The following is an 18,093-nucleotide window of genomic DNA, read 5'->3' as shown; positions in this document are numbered from 1 at the left end:
CTAAACCTTTTTCAGAAAATGAGAACATTTACAAAATTGAATGGTGTCCAAAGCAAAACAGGATTAATGTAACAATTTATCTCTGAGTACTGTCATTAATTACATATTCAAATTTTTTTCTTTATGCCTTTATTGAAAATCCATTATCTCTGCCTAAGAAATTACTTTTACAATGAAAAAAATATGGTACTATAGCATGCACTACTCTAAAGCTCTCCCAGCTATATTAAATAGGAAAAATTAAACTGGTAAAACATTCCAGCATTATCTTGAACTACTTATCCCTAATATTTTAAAAAATGTATTAACTTTAAAGAGAGAGTAAGGGAGAGGGATAGAGAGAAACACAGATGAAAAACATCCACTGGCTGCTTCCTGCACACTCCCCACTGGGGGACCGAGCCTGCAATCCAGGCATGTACCCTGACCACGACTTCTACTCCACTCATCTGCTGATGGGCATTTGGGCTGTTTCCAAATCTTAGCTATGGACCTGTGCTGCTATGAACATAGGGGTGCATATATTCTTTCAAATTGGTATTTCTATTTTCTTGGGATATATTCCTAGAAGTGGGATTACTGGGTCAAATGGGAGTTCCATTTTTAGTTTTTTGAGGAAATTCCATACTGTTCTCCACAGTGGCTGCACCATCTGCATTCCCACCAGCAGTGCATGAGGGTTCCTTTTTCTCTGAATCCTCGCCAGCACTTGTTTGTTGATTTGTTGATGATTGCCATTCTGACAGGTGAGACGGTACCACATTGTCGTTTTGAATTGCATCTCTCGGACAATTAGTGACTTTGAGCATGTTTTCATGTCTCTTGGCCTTCCTTCTGTCTTCTTTTGAAAAGATTCTATTTAGGTCCGTTATCCATTTTTTTATTGGATCATTTATCTTCCTATTATTAAGTTGTATAAGTTCGAGGTAGATGTTGGAGATTAAACCTTTATCAGTGATAACATTTGCAAATGTGTTCTCCCATACAGTGGGCTTTTTTGTTGTTTTGTTGATGGTTTCTTTTGCTGGGAAAAAAGCTTTTTATTTTGATGTAGCCCCTTTTGTATATTTTCTATTTAGTTTACATTACCCTAGGAGCGGTATCGGTGAAGAAATTACTTCGGCATATGTCTGAGATTTCTCTGCCTGTGGATTCCTCTAGTATTTTTATGGTTTCCAGTCTTACGTTTAAGTCCTGTATCCATTTTGAGTTTATTTTTGTGTATAGTGTAAGTTGGTGGTCTAGTTTCATTTTTTTGCATGTATCTGTCCAATTATCCCAACACCATTTATTGAAGAGACTGTCTTGACTTCATTGTATGTTCATGCCTCCTTTGTCAAATAATAATTGAGCATAGTGCCTTGGGTCTATATCTGGATTCTCTATTCTATTCCATTGGTCTATATGTCTGTTCTTATGCCACTACCAGGCAGTTTTGAGAACAGTGTCTTGTAATACAGCTTGAAATCTGGTATCGAGATCCCACCTACTTTGTTCTTCTTTCTGAGGATTGCTGAGGCTATTCGGGGGCTTTTTTTTTATTCCAGATGAATTTTTGGGGAGTTCTTTCTAGGTCTGTGAAATATGCTGTTGGTATTTTAATGGGGAGTGCATTGAATCTATAGATTGCTTTGGGTAGTATGGACATTTTAATGATGTTGATTCTACCAATCCATGAACATGGTATGTTCTTCCATCTGTTTATGTCTTCCTCAATCTCTTTTTTCAGTGTCCTGTAGTTTTCCATGTATAGGTCTTTTACCTCCTTAGTTAAGTTTATTCCTAGGTATCTTAATTTTTTTGGTGTGATAATAAATGGGATTGCTTTTTAAGTCTCTCTTTCTGTAAGTTCACTATTGGTGTAAAGAAATGGCATAGATTTCTTGGTGTTAATTTTGTATCCTGATACATTGCCGAATTCATTTATTAAGTCTAATAATTTTTTTGATACAGTATTTCGGGTTTTTTAATGTACAATATTATATTTTGATCTTTATTATTTCGCTCTGATCTTTATTATTTCCTTCCTTCTGCTTACACTGGGATTTTCTTGTTACTCTTTAACTCTTTGAGTTGTAGGGTTAGGTAATTTATTACCATTCTTTCTTGTTTATTGCAGTAGGCTTGTAGAGCTATGAACTTCACTCTAAAGACTGCTTTCGCTACGTCCCATAGCTTTTAAATTGTTGTGTTTTCATTGTCATCTGTTGCCATGATCTTTTTTATTTCTTCTTTGATCTCTCTGGTATCCCAGTAATTGTTTAATAGCATGCTGTTTAGTTCCATGTGTTTGATTTTTTGGATTGTTTTTATTGTAGTTGATTTCCAGTTTTATGCCACTGTGATCTGAGAAGATGCTTGATATGATTTCTATCTACTTGAATTTGAAGAGACTTTGCCTATGACCCAACATATGGTCTATCTTTGAAAATGACCCATGTGCACTTGAGAAGAATGTATATTCTGTGGCTTTGGGGTGAAAGGTTCTGAAGGTGTCAATTAATTCCATCTGGTCTAGTGAGTCATTTAGGATTGATGTTTCTTTGCTGATTTTTTGTTTAGTGGATTTGTCCAATGGTGATAGTGGGGTATTAAAGTCTCCTACTATGATTGTGTTGCTGTCAATCTCTCCCTTGATATGCTCCAGGAGTTATTTTTTATGTATTTGGGTGCTCCTGTATTGGGTGTGTATATGTTTAACACAGTTATTTCATCTTGTTGGATTGCTCCATTCAGTATTATGAAGTGGCCTTCCTTATCTCATTATATCCTTCACTTTGAGATCTAATTTGTCAGATACAAGTAATGATACCCCAGCTTTTTTTTCATTTCCATTCGCCTGAAAAACCTTTTTCCAACCCTTCACCCTCAGTCTGTGTGCTCTTTTTTTCTGATGTGGGTTTCTTGTAGGCAACAGATATATGGGTCATGTTTTCTTATCCAGTCCATTACCCTAAGTCTTTTGATTGGGGCATTTAATCCATTTACATTTAAAGTTATTATTGATAGGTGCTTATTTGTCACCATTTTTATTCTTTACCCATGGGTTCCTTCTTCACTTCCTATTTGTTTTTTACAGCAGACCCTTTAGCATTGCTTGCATTGCTGGTTTGGTGGTAATAAATTCCCTTAGTCCTTTTTTGTCTGTGAAGCTCCTGATTTCACCTTCAGTTTTGTTTGATAGCCTTGCTGGGTACAGTATTCTTGGATTCAGACCATTCTTTTGCATAACTTTGTATATTTCATTCCATTCCCTTCTAGCCTGATGAGTTTCTGTTGAAAATCAGTCGCTAGTCTGATGGGGGTTCCTCTGTAGGTAACTTTCTGTCTCTCTCTGGCCGCTTTTAAGATTCTTACTTTGTCGTTGGTGTTTGCCAGTTTAATTATAATATGCCTTGGCGTCGGTCTTTTGGGGTTCATTTTGCTTGGGACTCTGTGAGCTTCTAAATTCCCTTAGGCTCTCCTCCTGCTTTTTAATTTTTTTTTTTTCTAGAAGCTGCTCTACTTGGGAATTTTTTCCTACCTTGTCTTCTAGCTCACTGATGCGGTCCTCTGCTTCTTCTAGTCTACTCTTGATGCTTTCTATTGAGTTCTTTACAGCAGCGATGTCATTTTTCATTTCTTCTTGGTTCTTCTTCATTTTCTCTTGGTTCTTAGACATATTGTCGAATTTGTCTTCCATTCTTTTCAGCCACCTTATGACCAGTTCTCTGAATTCTTTCTCTGACAGGTTGCTTGCCTCCATTTCATTTACTTCCTTTTCTGGTGATGCCTGATTTTCTTTCATATGAGGGCTGTTTCTTTGTCTCCCCATGGTCTCTCTTCTCCAGGTGTCTGGTTATGTAGTTCTCGCTCTCCTTATCCAAGGTGAAATCTGACCTGTGAGGGATTGTAGAGCTCCTCTGAATTCATGTGCTTGGGCCAATTGGAGACCAGTGTTCTCGGGTTTGCAGCTGTTCGGTGGGTGCCATAGTTGTATATTCCTTGGGATTTTCAGCTGTCCGGTAACATCCACTTTCCCCTTCAAGATGGTGTGGTCTCCATGTCTGAGCCGTTCACTCCAGGAGGGAACCGAGCAGCAGTGGAGGATGCCCGGTCAGGGGAGCCCCGTCCAGCAGTCCCCCCCAGTCTCCTGGAGTATAGTTGTTCCTCAACTCACCAACAAACACTCCCCATGCAACCACACAATCTCCCTTTGTTTTCTCACTCACACACTATCTTGCAGTCTGCCTTTCCATTGGCAGCCATCTTAGATCGTGACTTCTGCAGCTGATCGTGGGCTTTGCTTGTGGTTAATTTCCCTCACCTATACAGTGAATATTTCTCCACCTTTTCAGTGTAATCTTCCTTACTTTGCTCTAGGGGAAATCATCCCCTCCAGAGGTCCCACGTCAAAGGCGCCAGTTGCAAATCTAGGCAAGTTATTCTTCACTAATACCAAATAACATGAATTTGTTTTTATATAAATTTAGTAAAATATGTACAAGGCTGGTGTGATGAATACTACAAAACACTGATGAAAGAAAATGTAAAAGACCTAAACAGCCTTGGTTGGTGTTTCTCAGGGGTTAGAGCATTGGCCCTTTGCACCAAGGGGTCATGGGTTCGATTCCCAGTCAAGGGCACCTGCCTGGGTTGGGGATTTGAACCCTGCCCCTAGTCCAGTGGTCAGCAAACTGCGGTTCATGAGCCACATGCGTCTCTTTGGCCCCTTGAGTGTGGCTCTTCCACAAAATACCATGGCCTGGGCGAGTCTATTTTGAAGAAGTGGTGTTAGAAGAAGTTTAAGTTTAAAAAATTGGCTCTCAAAAGGAATTTCAATCATTGTACTGTTGATATTTGGCTCTGCTGACTAATGAGTTTACCAACCACTGCCCTAGTCGGTCGGGAGCATGTACAGGAGACAGCTGATGGATGTGTCTCTCTCACATCAATGTTTCTTTCTCCCTCCAACCCTCCCTCCCCTTCCACTCTCTAAAAGTCAATGGAAAAAATATCCTTGGTTGAGGATTAACAAAACAAAAAAAAGACCTAAGTAAATAGAGAGACATACTGTGCTCATGTACTGAAAGACTCAATTTTGTTAAGATGTGTATTTTCCAATGTTGATCTTTAGACTCATTGTAACCCCACACAAAATCCCTGTAGACTGTAAAAACTGACATGGGGATTCTGAAATTATGAAAAACCAAAGGAATTAGGAATGTCAAAACAAGCTTGAAGAAAAAAAAAAAAGCTGGAGGACTCATATCATCTGATTTCAAGACTTACTATAAAGCTATAATAATCAAGACAGTTTAGTGTTGGCAAAAGGATTGATACATAGATCAATGAGAAATAGTACTTCCAGAAACGGAGCCACAATATGGACAACTGATTTTGACAAAGGTGCATAGGCAATTCAGTGGAAAAAGTATAGTCTTTGCAACAAATGGTACACACTAAAGAAATTGGACATTCATGTTAAAAATATGAATCTTAGTCCATACCTCATGTCACATACAAAAATTAACTCAAATGATTTACAGGCCTAAACTGAGACCTAAATAAAGCTTCCACAAGAAAACATAAGAGAAAATCTCTGTGACCTTGGGTTACACAATAACGATTATTATGTCAAAACCATGAACCATAAAAGCAAAAAAGACCCAATATTTCAAATCTCATCAAAAGAAAAATTCTCTTAAAAGACATTAAGACAAGTAAGGGAAAAGGATAAAAATATTTGCAAAATACATTTCTAATACAGGACTTACACCCTGAATAATGAACTCTTGAAACGCATTAATAAGAAAACAAGCATATTAAAAACAGGCAAAAGATCTGAAGAGATATTTCACTAAGAAAGATATACTGAAGGAAAATAAGCACTTGAAAAGATTCTCAATGTCATTAGGGAAATAGAAATAAAAACCACAGTAGTTGGAGTTCCACTACATGCCTATTACAATGACTAAAATAAAAAAGAGAAAATAAGCTGATGACCAAAACAAGTGCTGTCCAGAAGCCTCTTACATTACTGATGGGAATGCAAAGTGGTACCAGCCAATGTGGATAACAGTGACATATAAATATAAAGTTTAATGTATTTTTATCATATGACCCAGAAGTCAAACTTCTAGGTATTTACCCCAGAGAAATAAAAATTAATGCTCACATCAGCTTTATTCACAATAACCAAAAACTATAAATAATCCAAGTGTTTTTTCACTGGCAAATGGATAAGCAAACTGTATTATAACTCAGCAATAAAAAGGAACAAACTATTGATATATGCAAAAACAGAGATTGAATTCATGCATCATATTAAATAGAATAAGCCATATTCAAGGGATTACATACTATATTATTAAATTTATATGACATTCTGAAAAAAACAAAACTATAGGGAAATAAAACAAATCAGTGGTTGCCCAAGGGTAGAAATAGGAAGAGTGGTTCATTAAAGATGCACAATGTAATATTTTGAGTTGATGAAAATGTTTCTTAAACATTTTGATTACAGAAGTGGTTACACAACTGTATGTTTTGTTAAAATTCAAATACTTTTTTTTACTTTAATAAATCTTTATTGTTCAGATTATTACAATTGTTTCTCCTTTGTCCCTCCATAGCTCCCCTCCACCCAGTTCCCACCCCACCCTCTGCCCTTACCTCCCCTCTACTGTCCTCATCCGTAGGTGTACGATTTTTGTCCAGTCTCTTCCTGCACCCCCTTCCCCCCTTCCCCTTGAGAATTATCAGTCCACTCCCTTTCTATGCCCCTGATTCTATTATATTCACCAGTTTATTCTGTTCCTCAGATTTTTAATTCACTTGAATTTTAGGTTCACTTGTTGATAGATATGTATTTGTTTTTCATAATTTTTATCTTTACTTTCTTCTTCTTCCTCTTCTTAAAGAATCCCTTTCAGCATTTCATATAATACTGGTTTGGTAGTGATGTACTCCTTTAGCTTTTTCTTATCTGTGAAGCTCTTTATGTGACCTTCAATTCTGAATGATAGATTTGCTGGATAGAGTAATCTTGGTTGTAGGTTCTTGCAATTCATCACTCTAAATATTTCTTGCCAATCCCGTCTGGCCTGCGTAGTTTCTAGACCGTCAGGCAGAAACTCAGGGGAGCCGCAGAAGTCAGAGGTCTGGAGGCACGCGTGCAAGGGCAGGGTTGACGGGAAGCCAAGACTGTCTGCTCCGCCCTGAGACTCTGCCCCATCCAAGCTGAGCACAGAGGCTTTTGCAATTTTGCAAGTCTGATCCTATAAGGCTGTCTCCAACACCGAACTTCTCCCAGCTTAGACACAGCTGATCCTCTCAGCCAATTGGCCTGGAGGTCAATTCCTCCCAGTGATACCAACAACAATCAAGACTTAACTACGACTAGGCTGTGCACACAGTCCACAAAGGGGTGCACCAAGAATGTCCACCTCAGGTTAACTGGGGAGGCCAACCCACTGGGCCATATAGGAAACCTAGCACACAAAGCTACCCTACGAACTCAGGGAAGCAGTGAAAATGCGGCATCAAAGAAACAGATCACAAATGAAAGAAATGGAGGAAAACCAATGACTGGATATAGAATTCAAAACCACGGTTATAGCCCTGACCGGTTTGGCTCAGTGGATAGAGCGTCGGCCTGCGGACTGAAGGGTCCCGGGTTCGATTCCGGTCAAGGGCATGTACCTTGGTTGCGGGCACATCCCCAGTGGCAGGTGTGCAGGAGGCAGCTGATCGATGTTTCTCTCTCATCGATGTTTCTAACTCTCTATCCCTCTCTCTTCCTCTCTGTAAAAAATCAATAAAAAACATATTTAAAAAAAAAAAAAAAAAACCCACGGTTATAAAGTTTTTCAAGAATTTCCTAGAAAAGGCCGATAAATTTAGCGAGACCCTCGAGATATGAAAAAGGACCAACAGGAAATCAAATACTCTTAATAAAGGTAAATTTTACTGAGGAGAAACCAAGATGGTGGCATAGGTAAGCACCTAAACTGCTGCCTTGCACAACAATTTCAAAACTACAACTAAAAGACAGAACGGACACCATCCAGAACCACAGGAAAGCTGGCTGAGTGAAAATTCTACAACTAGAAGGAAAGAGAAAAGCTCACAGAGAATTGGAGGTACGGCAAAGGGTCTTTGTGCACGCAGAGAGGAAGGGCGGCTGAGAGCCTGGCTGACTTTCTCTGGCGGAAGGGGGAAGGAAGCCCCCGACCGCACTGAACCCCAGTTCTGACTGCACTGAACCCCGGTTCCAGGCGAACCCCTGGGGACCCACGCTCTTGTGGGGGGAGTCTGGACTCTCGGGCAGACACTCGGGAGCCGGGGAAGGCGGAGGACTGAAGGCGCACGCGTGCCAGTGTGCACAAAGGCTGCGGAAGTTGCCACAGGCTTTCCCTAGTGGAAGGGAGTCAGAGGCTCCTGACTGCACTGAGCCCCAGTTCTGACTGCAGTGAACCCCAGTTCCAGGCGAGCCCCTGGGGACCCACGCTCTTGTGGGGGGCGAGTCTGGACTCTCGGGCGGAGACTCGGGAGCCGGGGAAGGCAGAAGTCTGAAGGCGCGCACGTGCGCGCCTTGGGCAAGGCTGATGGGAAGCAAAGACTGAGACTCCACCCCATCCAAGCTGAGCACAGAGGCTATTGCAATTTGGCAAGTCTAATCCTATAAGGCTATCTCCAGCACCGAACTTCTCCCAGTGTAGACACAGCTGATCCTTACAGCCAACTGGCCTGGAGGTCAATTCCTCCCAGTGATACCAACAACAATCAAGACTTAACTACAACAAGGCTGTACACACAGTCCACAAAGGGGTGCACCAAGAGTGTCCACCTCAGGTTAACTGGGGAGGCAGACCCACTGGGCCATATAGGAAACCTAGCACACAAATCTACCCTACCAACTCAAGGAAGCAGTGAAAATGCGGCATCAAAGAAACAGATCACAAACGAAAGAAATGGAGGAAAACAAACGACTGGATATAGAATTCAAAACCACGGTTATAAGGCTTTTCAAGAATATCCTAGAAAAGGCCGATAAATATAACGAGACCTTCGAAGATATGAAAAAGGACCAACTAGAAATTAAACATACACTGACTGAAATAAAAAATATTATACAGAGACCCAAAAACAGACTAGAGGAACACAAAAATCAAGTCAAAGAATTGAAATACAAAGAAGCAAAAAACACTCAACCGAAAAAGCAAAAAGCAAAAAAAAAAATCCAAAAAGTTGAAGATAGTGTAATAAGACTCTGGGACAACTTCAAGTGTACCAACATCAGAATTATGGGGTTGCCAGAAGAAGAGAGAGAGCAAGATACTGAAAACCTGTTTGAAGAAATAATGACCGAAAACTTCCCCCACCTGGTGAAAGAAATAGACTTACAAGTCCAGGAAGCGCACAGAACCCCAAGCAAAAGGAATCCAAAGAGGACCACACCAAGACACATCAGAATTAAAATGCCAAGAGCAAAAGACAAAGAGAATATTAAAAGGAGCAAGAGAAAAACAGTTAGTTACCTAAAAGGGAGCACCCATACGAATGTCAGCTGATTTCTCAACAGAAACTATGCAGGCCAGACGGAAGTGGCAAGAAATTTTCAATGTGATGAATAGCAAGAACCTACAACCAAGATTACTCTACCCAGCAAAGCTATCATTCAGAATTGAAGGGCAGATAAAGAGCTTCACAGATAAGAAAAAGCTAAAGGAGTTCATCATCACCAAAGCAGTATTATATGAAATGCTGAAAGGTATTCTTAAAGAAGAAGAAGAAGAAAAAAGTAAAGGTAAAAATTATGAACAACAAATACATATCTATCAACAAGTGAACCTAAAAATCAAGTGAATTAAAAACCTGAGGAACAGAATAATCTCGTAAATATAATAGAATCAGGGGCATAGAAAGGGAGTGGACTGATAATTCTCAGGGGGAAATGGGTATGGGTGGTTCATGAAGAGACTGGACAAAAATCATACACCTATGGATGAGGACAGTGGTGGGGGAGGTAAGGGCAGAGGGTGGGGTGGGAACTGGGTGGAAGGGAGCTATGGGGGGGAAAAAGGAGAAACAATTGTAATAATCTGAATAAAGATTTATAAAAAAAAAATTAAAAAAAAATAAAGGTAAATTTTTCTATATGTAATTTACACCTCAATTTGTTTTAAAAAAGGAATTAATCATACTTCCTACACACACACACACACACACACACACACACACACACAAATGTAATGTACAAAAAGTTCACTTAGGTCTAAAATAATGTTCATATAGTCCCTAAATGAAAAGAATTTTGTAATATACATACACATCTGTCATTTTACCAAAGAATGACTGAAACAAAATTCATTGAGTGCCAAGTTACTTATCAAATTTTTAAATATCAATCCTTCCTTTTTTCAAACCAACCTGATATGGTGTGTTTTGTAGTTTAGGCTGTCTTATAGCAGCTGCTGCCCCACCATACGTTGTTTTTCCAGGATAAAAAGGAGAATCTCCAAGCTGACTTGTTTTAAGGAATGAAGAACTCCCAAGTGACTGCAGAGAAATACAATGGTAAGTCATAAGCAATAAACACTCTAAATTAATGTGATTAAATCACTTCCAATTAGTACTCACAGGGGAAAGTGTTCCAAAGGCAGACAAGTTGAATGCTGGTTTCTTTGAGCTGGTGGCAGTGTGCTGTGAGAGTGAATGAGACCGTTCAGCCTCTGGGGACCACAAAGGGAGCACTGAAGTATTCTTTGAAACAGTTATATCTGAAACAAAAAATATGTAATGCATAATAACAGCATTAATGGTAAGACCCTAGATTTTTATAAATAGAAAATGAAAATTAAGACTAAGTTAGAAAAAATTATACTATGAAATTTAATTTGACTACCAAATGCCAAGAATACCTTTATCAGAAGCTCTTGAAGAAAACCCACTGGTAGTTGAGATGTTATCATCATCATGCTGAGAGGTAGAATCTTTAATTTCCTTTACAAGGGAAAATCCAGAACTGCCAATTGGGAATGCCGAGGACGTGGAGGGCTGACAGTGTAATGTAGGAGATTCCAACATGGAGAAATTCAGATGGCTCCGATGAAGAGAAGGCCTTGTTAATACATCTGGATAATTTGAAGCAGTACTAGTTGTTGAGGGTTCTTAAAAGAAAAGTATTAATATTGAATATATAACTTAAAAAAAGCTAAACAACAAACACCACAAAATGCTGTTTTTACTTTGAGAAAGCATACTATATAATAAATATAACTTCAATTCAAATCACAGAGGCCTCCCATGATAAACCCAACTGAAAGATTCTTTAGCCAAACAAGGTTTCACCTAACTGAAATTAGTTTACCTAATATAGTGTCAAAATATATTTCACTGTTCACATACCAACTTCCAAAAGTGATTTTCCTTGAATTAATATCAGTATAAAAACCACTTGTAAGGAAATCAAAGCTATATAAGAAATTCACAAAACAAAAAGGATAGCCTTGGCCAATGTGGCTAAGTTGAATAGAACGTTGTTCCATACATTAAAGGTTACAGGTTTGATTCTTGGTTAGGGAACATACCCAGGTTGTGGGTTCAATCCGCAGTCGAGAAACATCCAGGAAGCAACCAATCAATGTTCCTCACAATCAGTTTCTCTCCCTCTCTCTCTCTCTCAATGTTCCTCACAATCAGTTTCTCCCTCTCTCTCTCTCTCTCAATGTTCCTCACAATCAGTTTCTCTCCCTCTCTCTCGCTCTCTCTCTCTCTCTCTCTCATCAATAAACATATCCTCGGTTTGATGATTTAAAGAAAAAAAGGAGGAAGGGGGTAAGTCTATCCCTCTAGAAACCACTATTAAATGTGTACATTCCAGATAATTTATAATAGACCCCTTTCTCCATAGAGGTTATGTTCCAAAACCCCACTGTGGATACCTGAAACTGCAAATAGTACCAAACCCTATATATACTATATGTTTTTTGCATACATACCTTTAGTAAGGTTTATTCTATAAATTAAGCACAGTAAAAGATTAACAACTAATAAAACACAATAATTTTAACAATATGCTGTAATAAAAGTTATGTGAATGTTGTCATTCATTTCAGGTACACTTTGCTCAAGTCTTTGTATAGGCTCAATGCTTTCTGGCACAATATATTATCACTCAGAACATGTTTTCTGTTCATATCTTCCACCCAGAAATTTAATGCCTTTTCCATCTTAACTAAGCACTAATGTGTAGACAGCGCCTGGGAAGGCACATAGGCATTCTTAATTATTGTCAACTGAACCCAAGGCGACAGGCAAAGCCACGTCTTGGATACATATTTACCAAAAAGGCAGATGTGTTATCAGCACTGACTCTTACCATTGCCCAGGTGTCGGGTAGTGGGTTTTTTTAATATGTAAATCCAATCAAGCACCAGGAATGCTCAGGCCTACTCAAGAATGCAAATAATCTCCTTTGTCTTTCTTTTGGTGAAACTTCCCGGTATTTGGGGGTGATATTTAGGGGTATAAAATAAACGTGCTGTATCAGCTCTTCAAAAGAGAACGGTGGTCCAACCCGGTCCCAGCTTTTTCTTTCCATTTTGTGTCTTGTCTCTTTCTTTCATATTTCTCAATCCCCAGCCGCCCCTACTCAGGAGCTGGACCCGCTCTCTAGCCGCACTGGACGCAGAAAGAGAGAAATATCAAAACTACTGCACTGAAGCTGTAACTTTTGAAGCCACAAAAGTTGTAACAGCAAAAATAGCACAATTTTTTTTCCTTCTTCACAATTTCACGGACAGAAGATGCATTCTTTTTTTTTAATAAATCTTTATTGTTCAGATTATTACAACTGTTCCCCTTTTTGCCCCAAAACTCCCCTCCATCCGGTTCCCACCCCCCTCCCTTACCCCACCCTCCACTGTCCTCATCCAGAGGTGTATGATTATTGTCCAGTATCTTCCGGCATCGCCCACACCCCTTTCCCCCCGAGAATTGTCAGTCCACTCCCTTTCTATGCCCCTGATTCTATTATATTCACCAGTTTATTCTGTTCATCAGATTTTTTATTCACTTGATTTTTAGATTCACTTGTTATAGACATGTATTTGTTGTTCATTAATTTTTATCTTTACCTTTTTCTTCTTCTACCTCTTCTTAAAGAATACCTTTCAGCATTCATTTAATACTGGTTTGACGGTGATGAACTCCTTTAGCTTTTTCTTATCTGTGAAGCTCTTTATCTGACCTTCAATTCTGAATGACAGGTTTGCTGGATAGAGTAATCTTGGTTGTCGGTTCTTGCTATTCTTCACTCTGAATATTTCTTGCCACTCCCGTCTGGCCTGCATAGTTTCTGTTGAGAAATCAGCTGACAGTCCTTTGGGTGCTCCCTTATAGGTAACTGTTTTTCTCTTGCTGCTTTTAATATTTTCTTTGTCTTTTGCTCTTGGCATTTTAATTATGATGTGTCTTGGTGTGGTTCTCTTGGGTATCCTTTTGTTTAGGGTTCTCTGTGCTTCCTGGAATTGTAAGTCTATTTCTTTTACCAGGTGGGAAAGTTTTCTGTCATTATTTCTTCAAATAGGTTTTCAGTATCTTGCTCTCTCTCTTCTTCTGGCACCCCCATAATTCTGATGTTGGTACGCTTCAAGTTGTCCCAGAGGCTTCTTACACTATCTTCATTATTTTTGGATTCTTTTTGCTTTTTCGGTTGAGTGTTTTTGCTTCTTTGTATTTCAAATCTTTGACTTGATTCTTGAGATCCTCTAGTCCAGTGGTCGGCAAACCGCAGTTCGCGACCACTGTCATATACTACCCTTTACCACTCTGCACACAATATGCCACAATTGCCTAATCCTCACAGCTTCCAACTACACAGTAACATTTAGTCTAGTCCAGCAGTCGGCAAACTCATTAGTCAACAGAGAGGCAAACCGCGACTCGCAAGCCGCATGTGGATTGCAAGCCGCGGTCTGCCGAACACTGCTCTAGTCTGCTGTTGGATCTCTGTATATTATTTTTTATTTCAGTCAGTGTATGCTTAATTTCTAGTTGGTCCTTTTTCATATCCTCGAGAGTCACGCTAAATTTATCGGCCTTTTCTTGAAAATCCTAGAAAAACCTTATAACCGTGGTTTTGAACTCTATATCCAGTCGTTTGCTTTCCTCCATTTCTTTCATTTGTGATGTTTCTTTGTCTCCGCATTTTGGCTCCTTCCCTGAGTTGATAGAGTGGCTCTGTGTGCTAGGTGTCCTATAGGGCCCAGTGGCTCAGCCTCACCAGTTACCTGAGGTGGACACTCTTAGTGCACGCCTTTGTGGCTTGTGTGCACCATCTTGTTGTAGTTAAGCCTTGACTGTTGTTGGTATCACTGGGAGGAATTGACCTCCAGGCCAATTGGCTGTGAGGATCAGCTGTGTCTACGCTGGGAGAACTTCTGTGCTGGAGACACCCTTATGAGACAAGATTTGCAAAAGCCTCTGCGCTCAGCTTGGATGGGGCAGAGTCTCAGGGCGAAGCAGACAGCATTGGTTTCCCGTCAGCCCTCCCCTAATAGGCCCCTTTGTCTCAGTGTCCCGCGATAATCGCTGCAAGCACCTCTGAGAGAAAGCCACCCTCAAGTTTCGCCCGCTGCCAGATAGTCTAGTTCAGCCGTGGGCAAACTATAGCCCGCGGGCCGGATCCAGCCCGTTTGGCTGTTCTATCCGACCCGCGGAGCTGAAAGAGCGGAGGGTTCTCTTGCTCTCCCCTCCGCTCCTTTACTTTGAATTTATATTAGTTCACACAAACACTCCATCTATGCTTTTGTTCCGGCCCTCCTGTCCAGTTTAAGAACCCATTGTGGCCCTCGAGTCAAAAAGTTTGCCCACCCCTGGTCTAGTTTCTCCCCGAATGAGTGTGGGTTCCCAGTGTCTCGCCTGGAACTGGAGTTCAGAGCAGTTGGGAGCTTTTGTCTCCCTCCCAATTGAGAAAGCCAGCCGCGTACTCAGTTGCCAGCCCTCTCCGCACGTGCGCCTCCGTACCTCTGCCTTCCGCAGTTCCTGTGAGTCTCAGTGTGCTTTTCTCTTTCCTTCTAGTTGTAGAATTTCCACTCTGCCAGCCTTCCTGTGGTTCTGAATGATGTCCATTTTGTCTTTTCGTTGTAGTTTTCAAATTGTTGTGCAAAGCAGCAGTTTAGCTGTTTACCTATGCCGCCATCTTGGTTTCTCCTCTTTGCTCCACCCACATGTCCCCAGAAGATTCATTCTTAACTGTAGATTTTAGTAACCTCAGCATAGGATTTTCTTTCTTTCCCTATTAAATTGAGAACTTCCTCCTTTTCACTTACAGGAAGTACTTTCCAGCTTCTCTTGAGTACTTGGGGGCAGTAAAATAAGGGTTACTTGAACAGCACTGCGTTCAATCTGATAATCAGTAACTAACGAGCAGAGAGCAGGTAGAGTTGGACAAAGGGATGATTCGTGTCTCAGCAGGATGATACAAACTTTCATCACGCTACTCAGAACAGCATGCAATGTAAAACTTAGAAACTGTTTATTTCTGGAATTTTCCAATTAATATTTTTGTTACCACAAATGACAACGGTTAACTAAAACCACGGAAAGTGCAAGAGTGGACAAGGAAAGGGGCACTATTCTGGTGCATACACAAATATATGTTTTCCCTAATCACATAATCATGCTTATGAATCCTGTACCATGACTTTTTTCATTTACCAATATAATTTTGTCTCTACATACAGAACATTCACTTTAAAAACCACACTGTATTATTTCATACTGATTTATTTTCATTATTTATGATTATTTCACTAATATTCCATCAAACATATATGCACTTATATCTGCATACTTTTAAGAGTATTCTTTTGGATAAATCTATGATTCTTTAAGTATATAAGAGAGACATGAGAAGAAATTATGAAACAAATACTCCTAAACCACTCACAAAAAAAATGTGATTCTGCAAATCTAAAGTTGGGCCCATAAAACAGCCTGTGTGGTTGGAGGTATTCTGGGAATCAATAGGATATACAATTACATGGGAAAGTGCTCTGTCATAGTGGATCAGAGTACATACTCATTTTTGCTTATAACATTGTGATCCAAAAATTTCCCATCAAATTAATCTCCCACACATAGCAACCAACAACATACATTTCCCCTGTAATGTCAATGGATATTAACCATTTCTGATTCCTGTCACCATAACATGTTAAATGGCATCATTATTTGATTTGCATTTATTTAAATAAGAGGGATATTGAGCATCCTTCCCTATATTCATTGGTAATTTATAGCTCTTCTATTAATTGCTTATTGATTCAGTCTCTTATTACTAAGATTAATAATATCTAATTTATTTTTAATCAGTAAGATCAGAGTAATATAATCTAAAATACTATATACAATTTTTCATTGCTGGCTGAAACCACTCATTTTGCGGTGTTTTTTAAAATCACTTATTTCTCAGTTACAGTTGACATAGAATATTCTGGTATCTCAGCTAGGGATTTAAGGAGGTGTTGTAGGATTTCTAAATTCTGGCAGCCCTGGAACTTCAGTGTTCTCAGCACTGCTTTTTTTCCCAAGCAGTGCTCACCTTCTAGAATGTCTTCTCAACTCTCTAGCAGCTGTTATTTGGTAAGCCTTAGGTGGGCTCATCCTCTCTGGATAGTCCCATGTGGACTTATGGAGGCCTGCACCGTTTTCTACTGTTCAGTGACCTTAATTCTCATTTCTGCCTGATGTGTTTTGCTTGGACTTCAGTGCTCTGTGCCAAGTTTGAAAATGTTCCCAGAGAGCTAGGTAGAGATAAGGTTGACTTTGTGAAGTACTGCATGTGTGTGTACTGCGCACACTCACACGCAGTACTTTCTATTGTCTGAAAGCTGTTTGTTTCATGTATTTTATCCAACTTTATAGTTATTTGCTAGTCTGGGAAACCTATTATTCCAGCCTAACTGGAAGAATCTTTTGGAAACTTGACAAAGGATTCTAAAGATTTTGAAAACACACTTGAAGATGAATATAGAAATTCTGAAAAAGATTAAGGGGAATAAATGTGGGGTGGGCTGAAATAACTTTTAGAGCCATTAAATGTGTTCTAAGCTATCATATTTAAAACATTATAGCACTGGTACAAAAATATAGATATGTCATTGGGGGAAGTCTCTTGGAATTTAGTGCAGATGGTTCCTGACTTAACTAAAAATCATCCAACTTATGATTTTTTTGATCTTATGATGGTGAGAAAGCAATATGTATTAAGTAGAAACTACTATGAATTTTTATCTTTTTTCTTTGAGCTAGCAATGTGCGATAAGATCCTCTCCTGATTCGGCTCCCAGTCAGGCATTAGATCACAAGGGTAAACAATTGATACTGATACTCTACAGTGTACTGTGTTGCCAGCTTTTTGGGGGAGGATATTGTGTTCTGAGCATCTTAAAGGTAGGCTAAGCTATGATGTTTGGTAGATTAGGTGTATTAAAATGCATTTTTGCACGGGCCAGGTGGCTCAGTTGGTGGGAGCATCACCCCGTATAACAAAAGATCGTTAGTTAGATTCCCCATCAGGGCACATACCTAGGTTGCAGGTTTGGTCCCTGGTTGGGGTGTGTACAAGAGGCAACTGATAGATGTTTCTCTCTCACATCACTGTTTTTCTCTCTCAAATCAATAAAAACATGTCCTCGGTTGAGGATAAAAAATACTCTTCAGAGGAAGATAATAGAATCCAGAACCTCTACATATATTATTCTAAATGACAATATTTAGTAAAAAATCACTTGATATATACAAAAAAAAAATGTTATCCACAGTGGGAAGAAAAAGATAGTCAAAAGAAATTGAACCCAAGATAGCCAGGGTGTTATACTTGACAGACAAAGGTTTTAAAATAGTTATTTGAATATGTCCAAAGTTCTTAACAGACCTGTTAAAATTATTTGCCTAGGATCACATTCACTGGGGAGAGTTAATCAAGGGACACAAGCAATCATTCATCATTAAGAAATTGTTAATATAAGTTAGCACTTTTGCCAAAACCAGTTTGGCTCAGAGGATAGAGCGTCAGCCTGCGGACTGAAGGGTCCCGGGTTC

At 39.5% G+C, this 18,093-nt stretch overlaps 1 protein-coding gene across 1 annotated transcript in view; it reads right to left on the bottom strand.

Moving 5' to 3' along the window:
• Positions 1-18,093, bottom strand: part of NUP153 (nucleoporin 153) — a 79,268-nt gene that overhangs the window by 39,970 nt on the left and 21,205 nt on the right. Inside the window, exons 3-5 of the mRNA XM_080658281.1 lie at positions 10,905-11,153; positions 10,624-10,763; positions 10,414-10,542 (exon numbers count right to left, since the gene is read on the bottom strand). Coding sequence (XP_080514407.1) covers positions 10,414-10,542; positions 10,624-10,763; positions 10,905-11,153 — 518 coding nt within the window. The remainder of the gene's footprint in view (positions 1-10,413; positions 10,543-10,623; positions 10,764-10,904; positions 11,154-18,093) is intronic.

This window comes from Plecotus auritus (assembly GCF_963455305.1).
Source record: "Plecotus auritus genome assembly, chromosome: 2".
NCBI classification, from domain to species: Eukaryota; Metazoa; Chordata; class Mammalia; order Chiroptera; family Vespertilionidae; genus Plecotus; species Plecotus auritus.
This window is presented reverse-complemented; position numbering and strand designations above follow the sequence as displayed.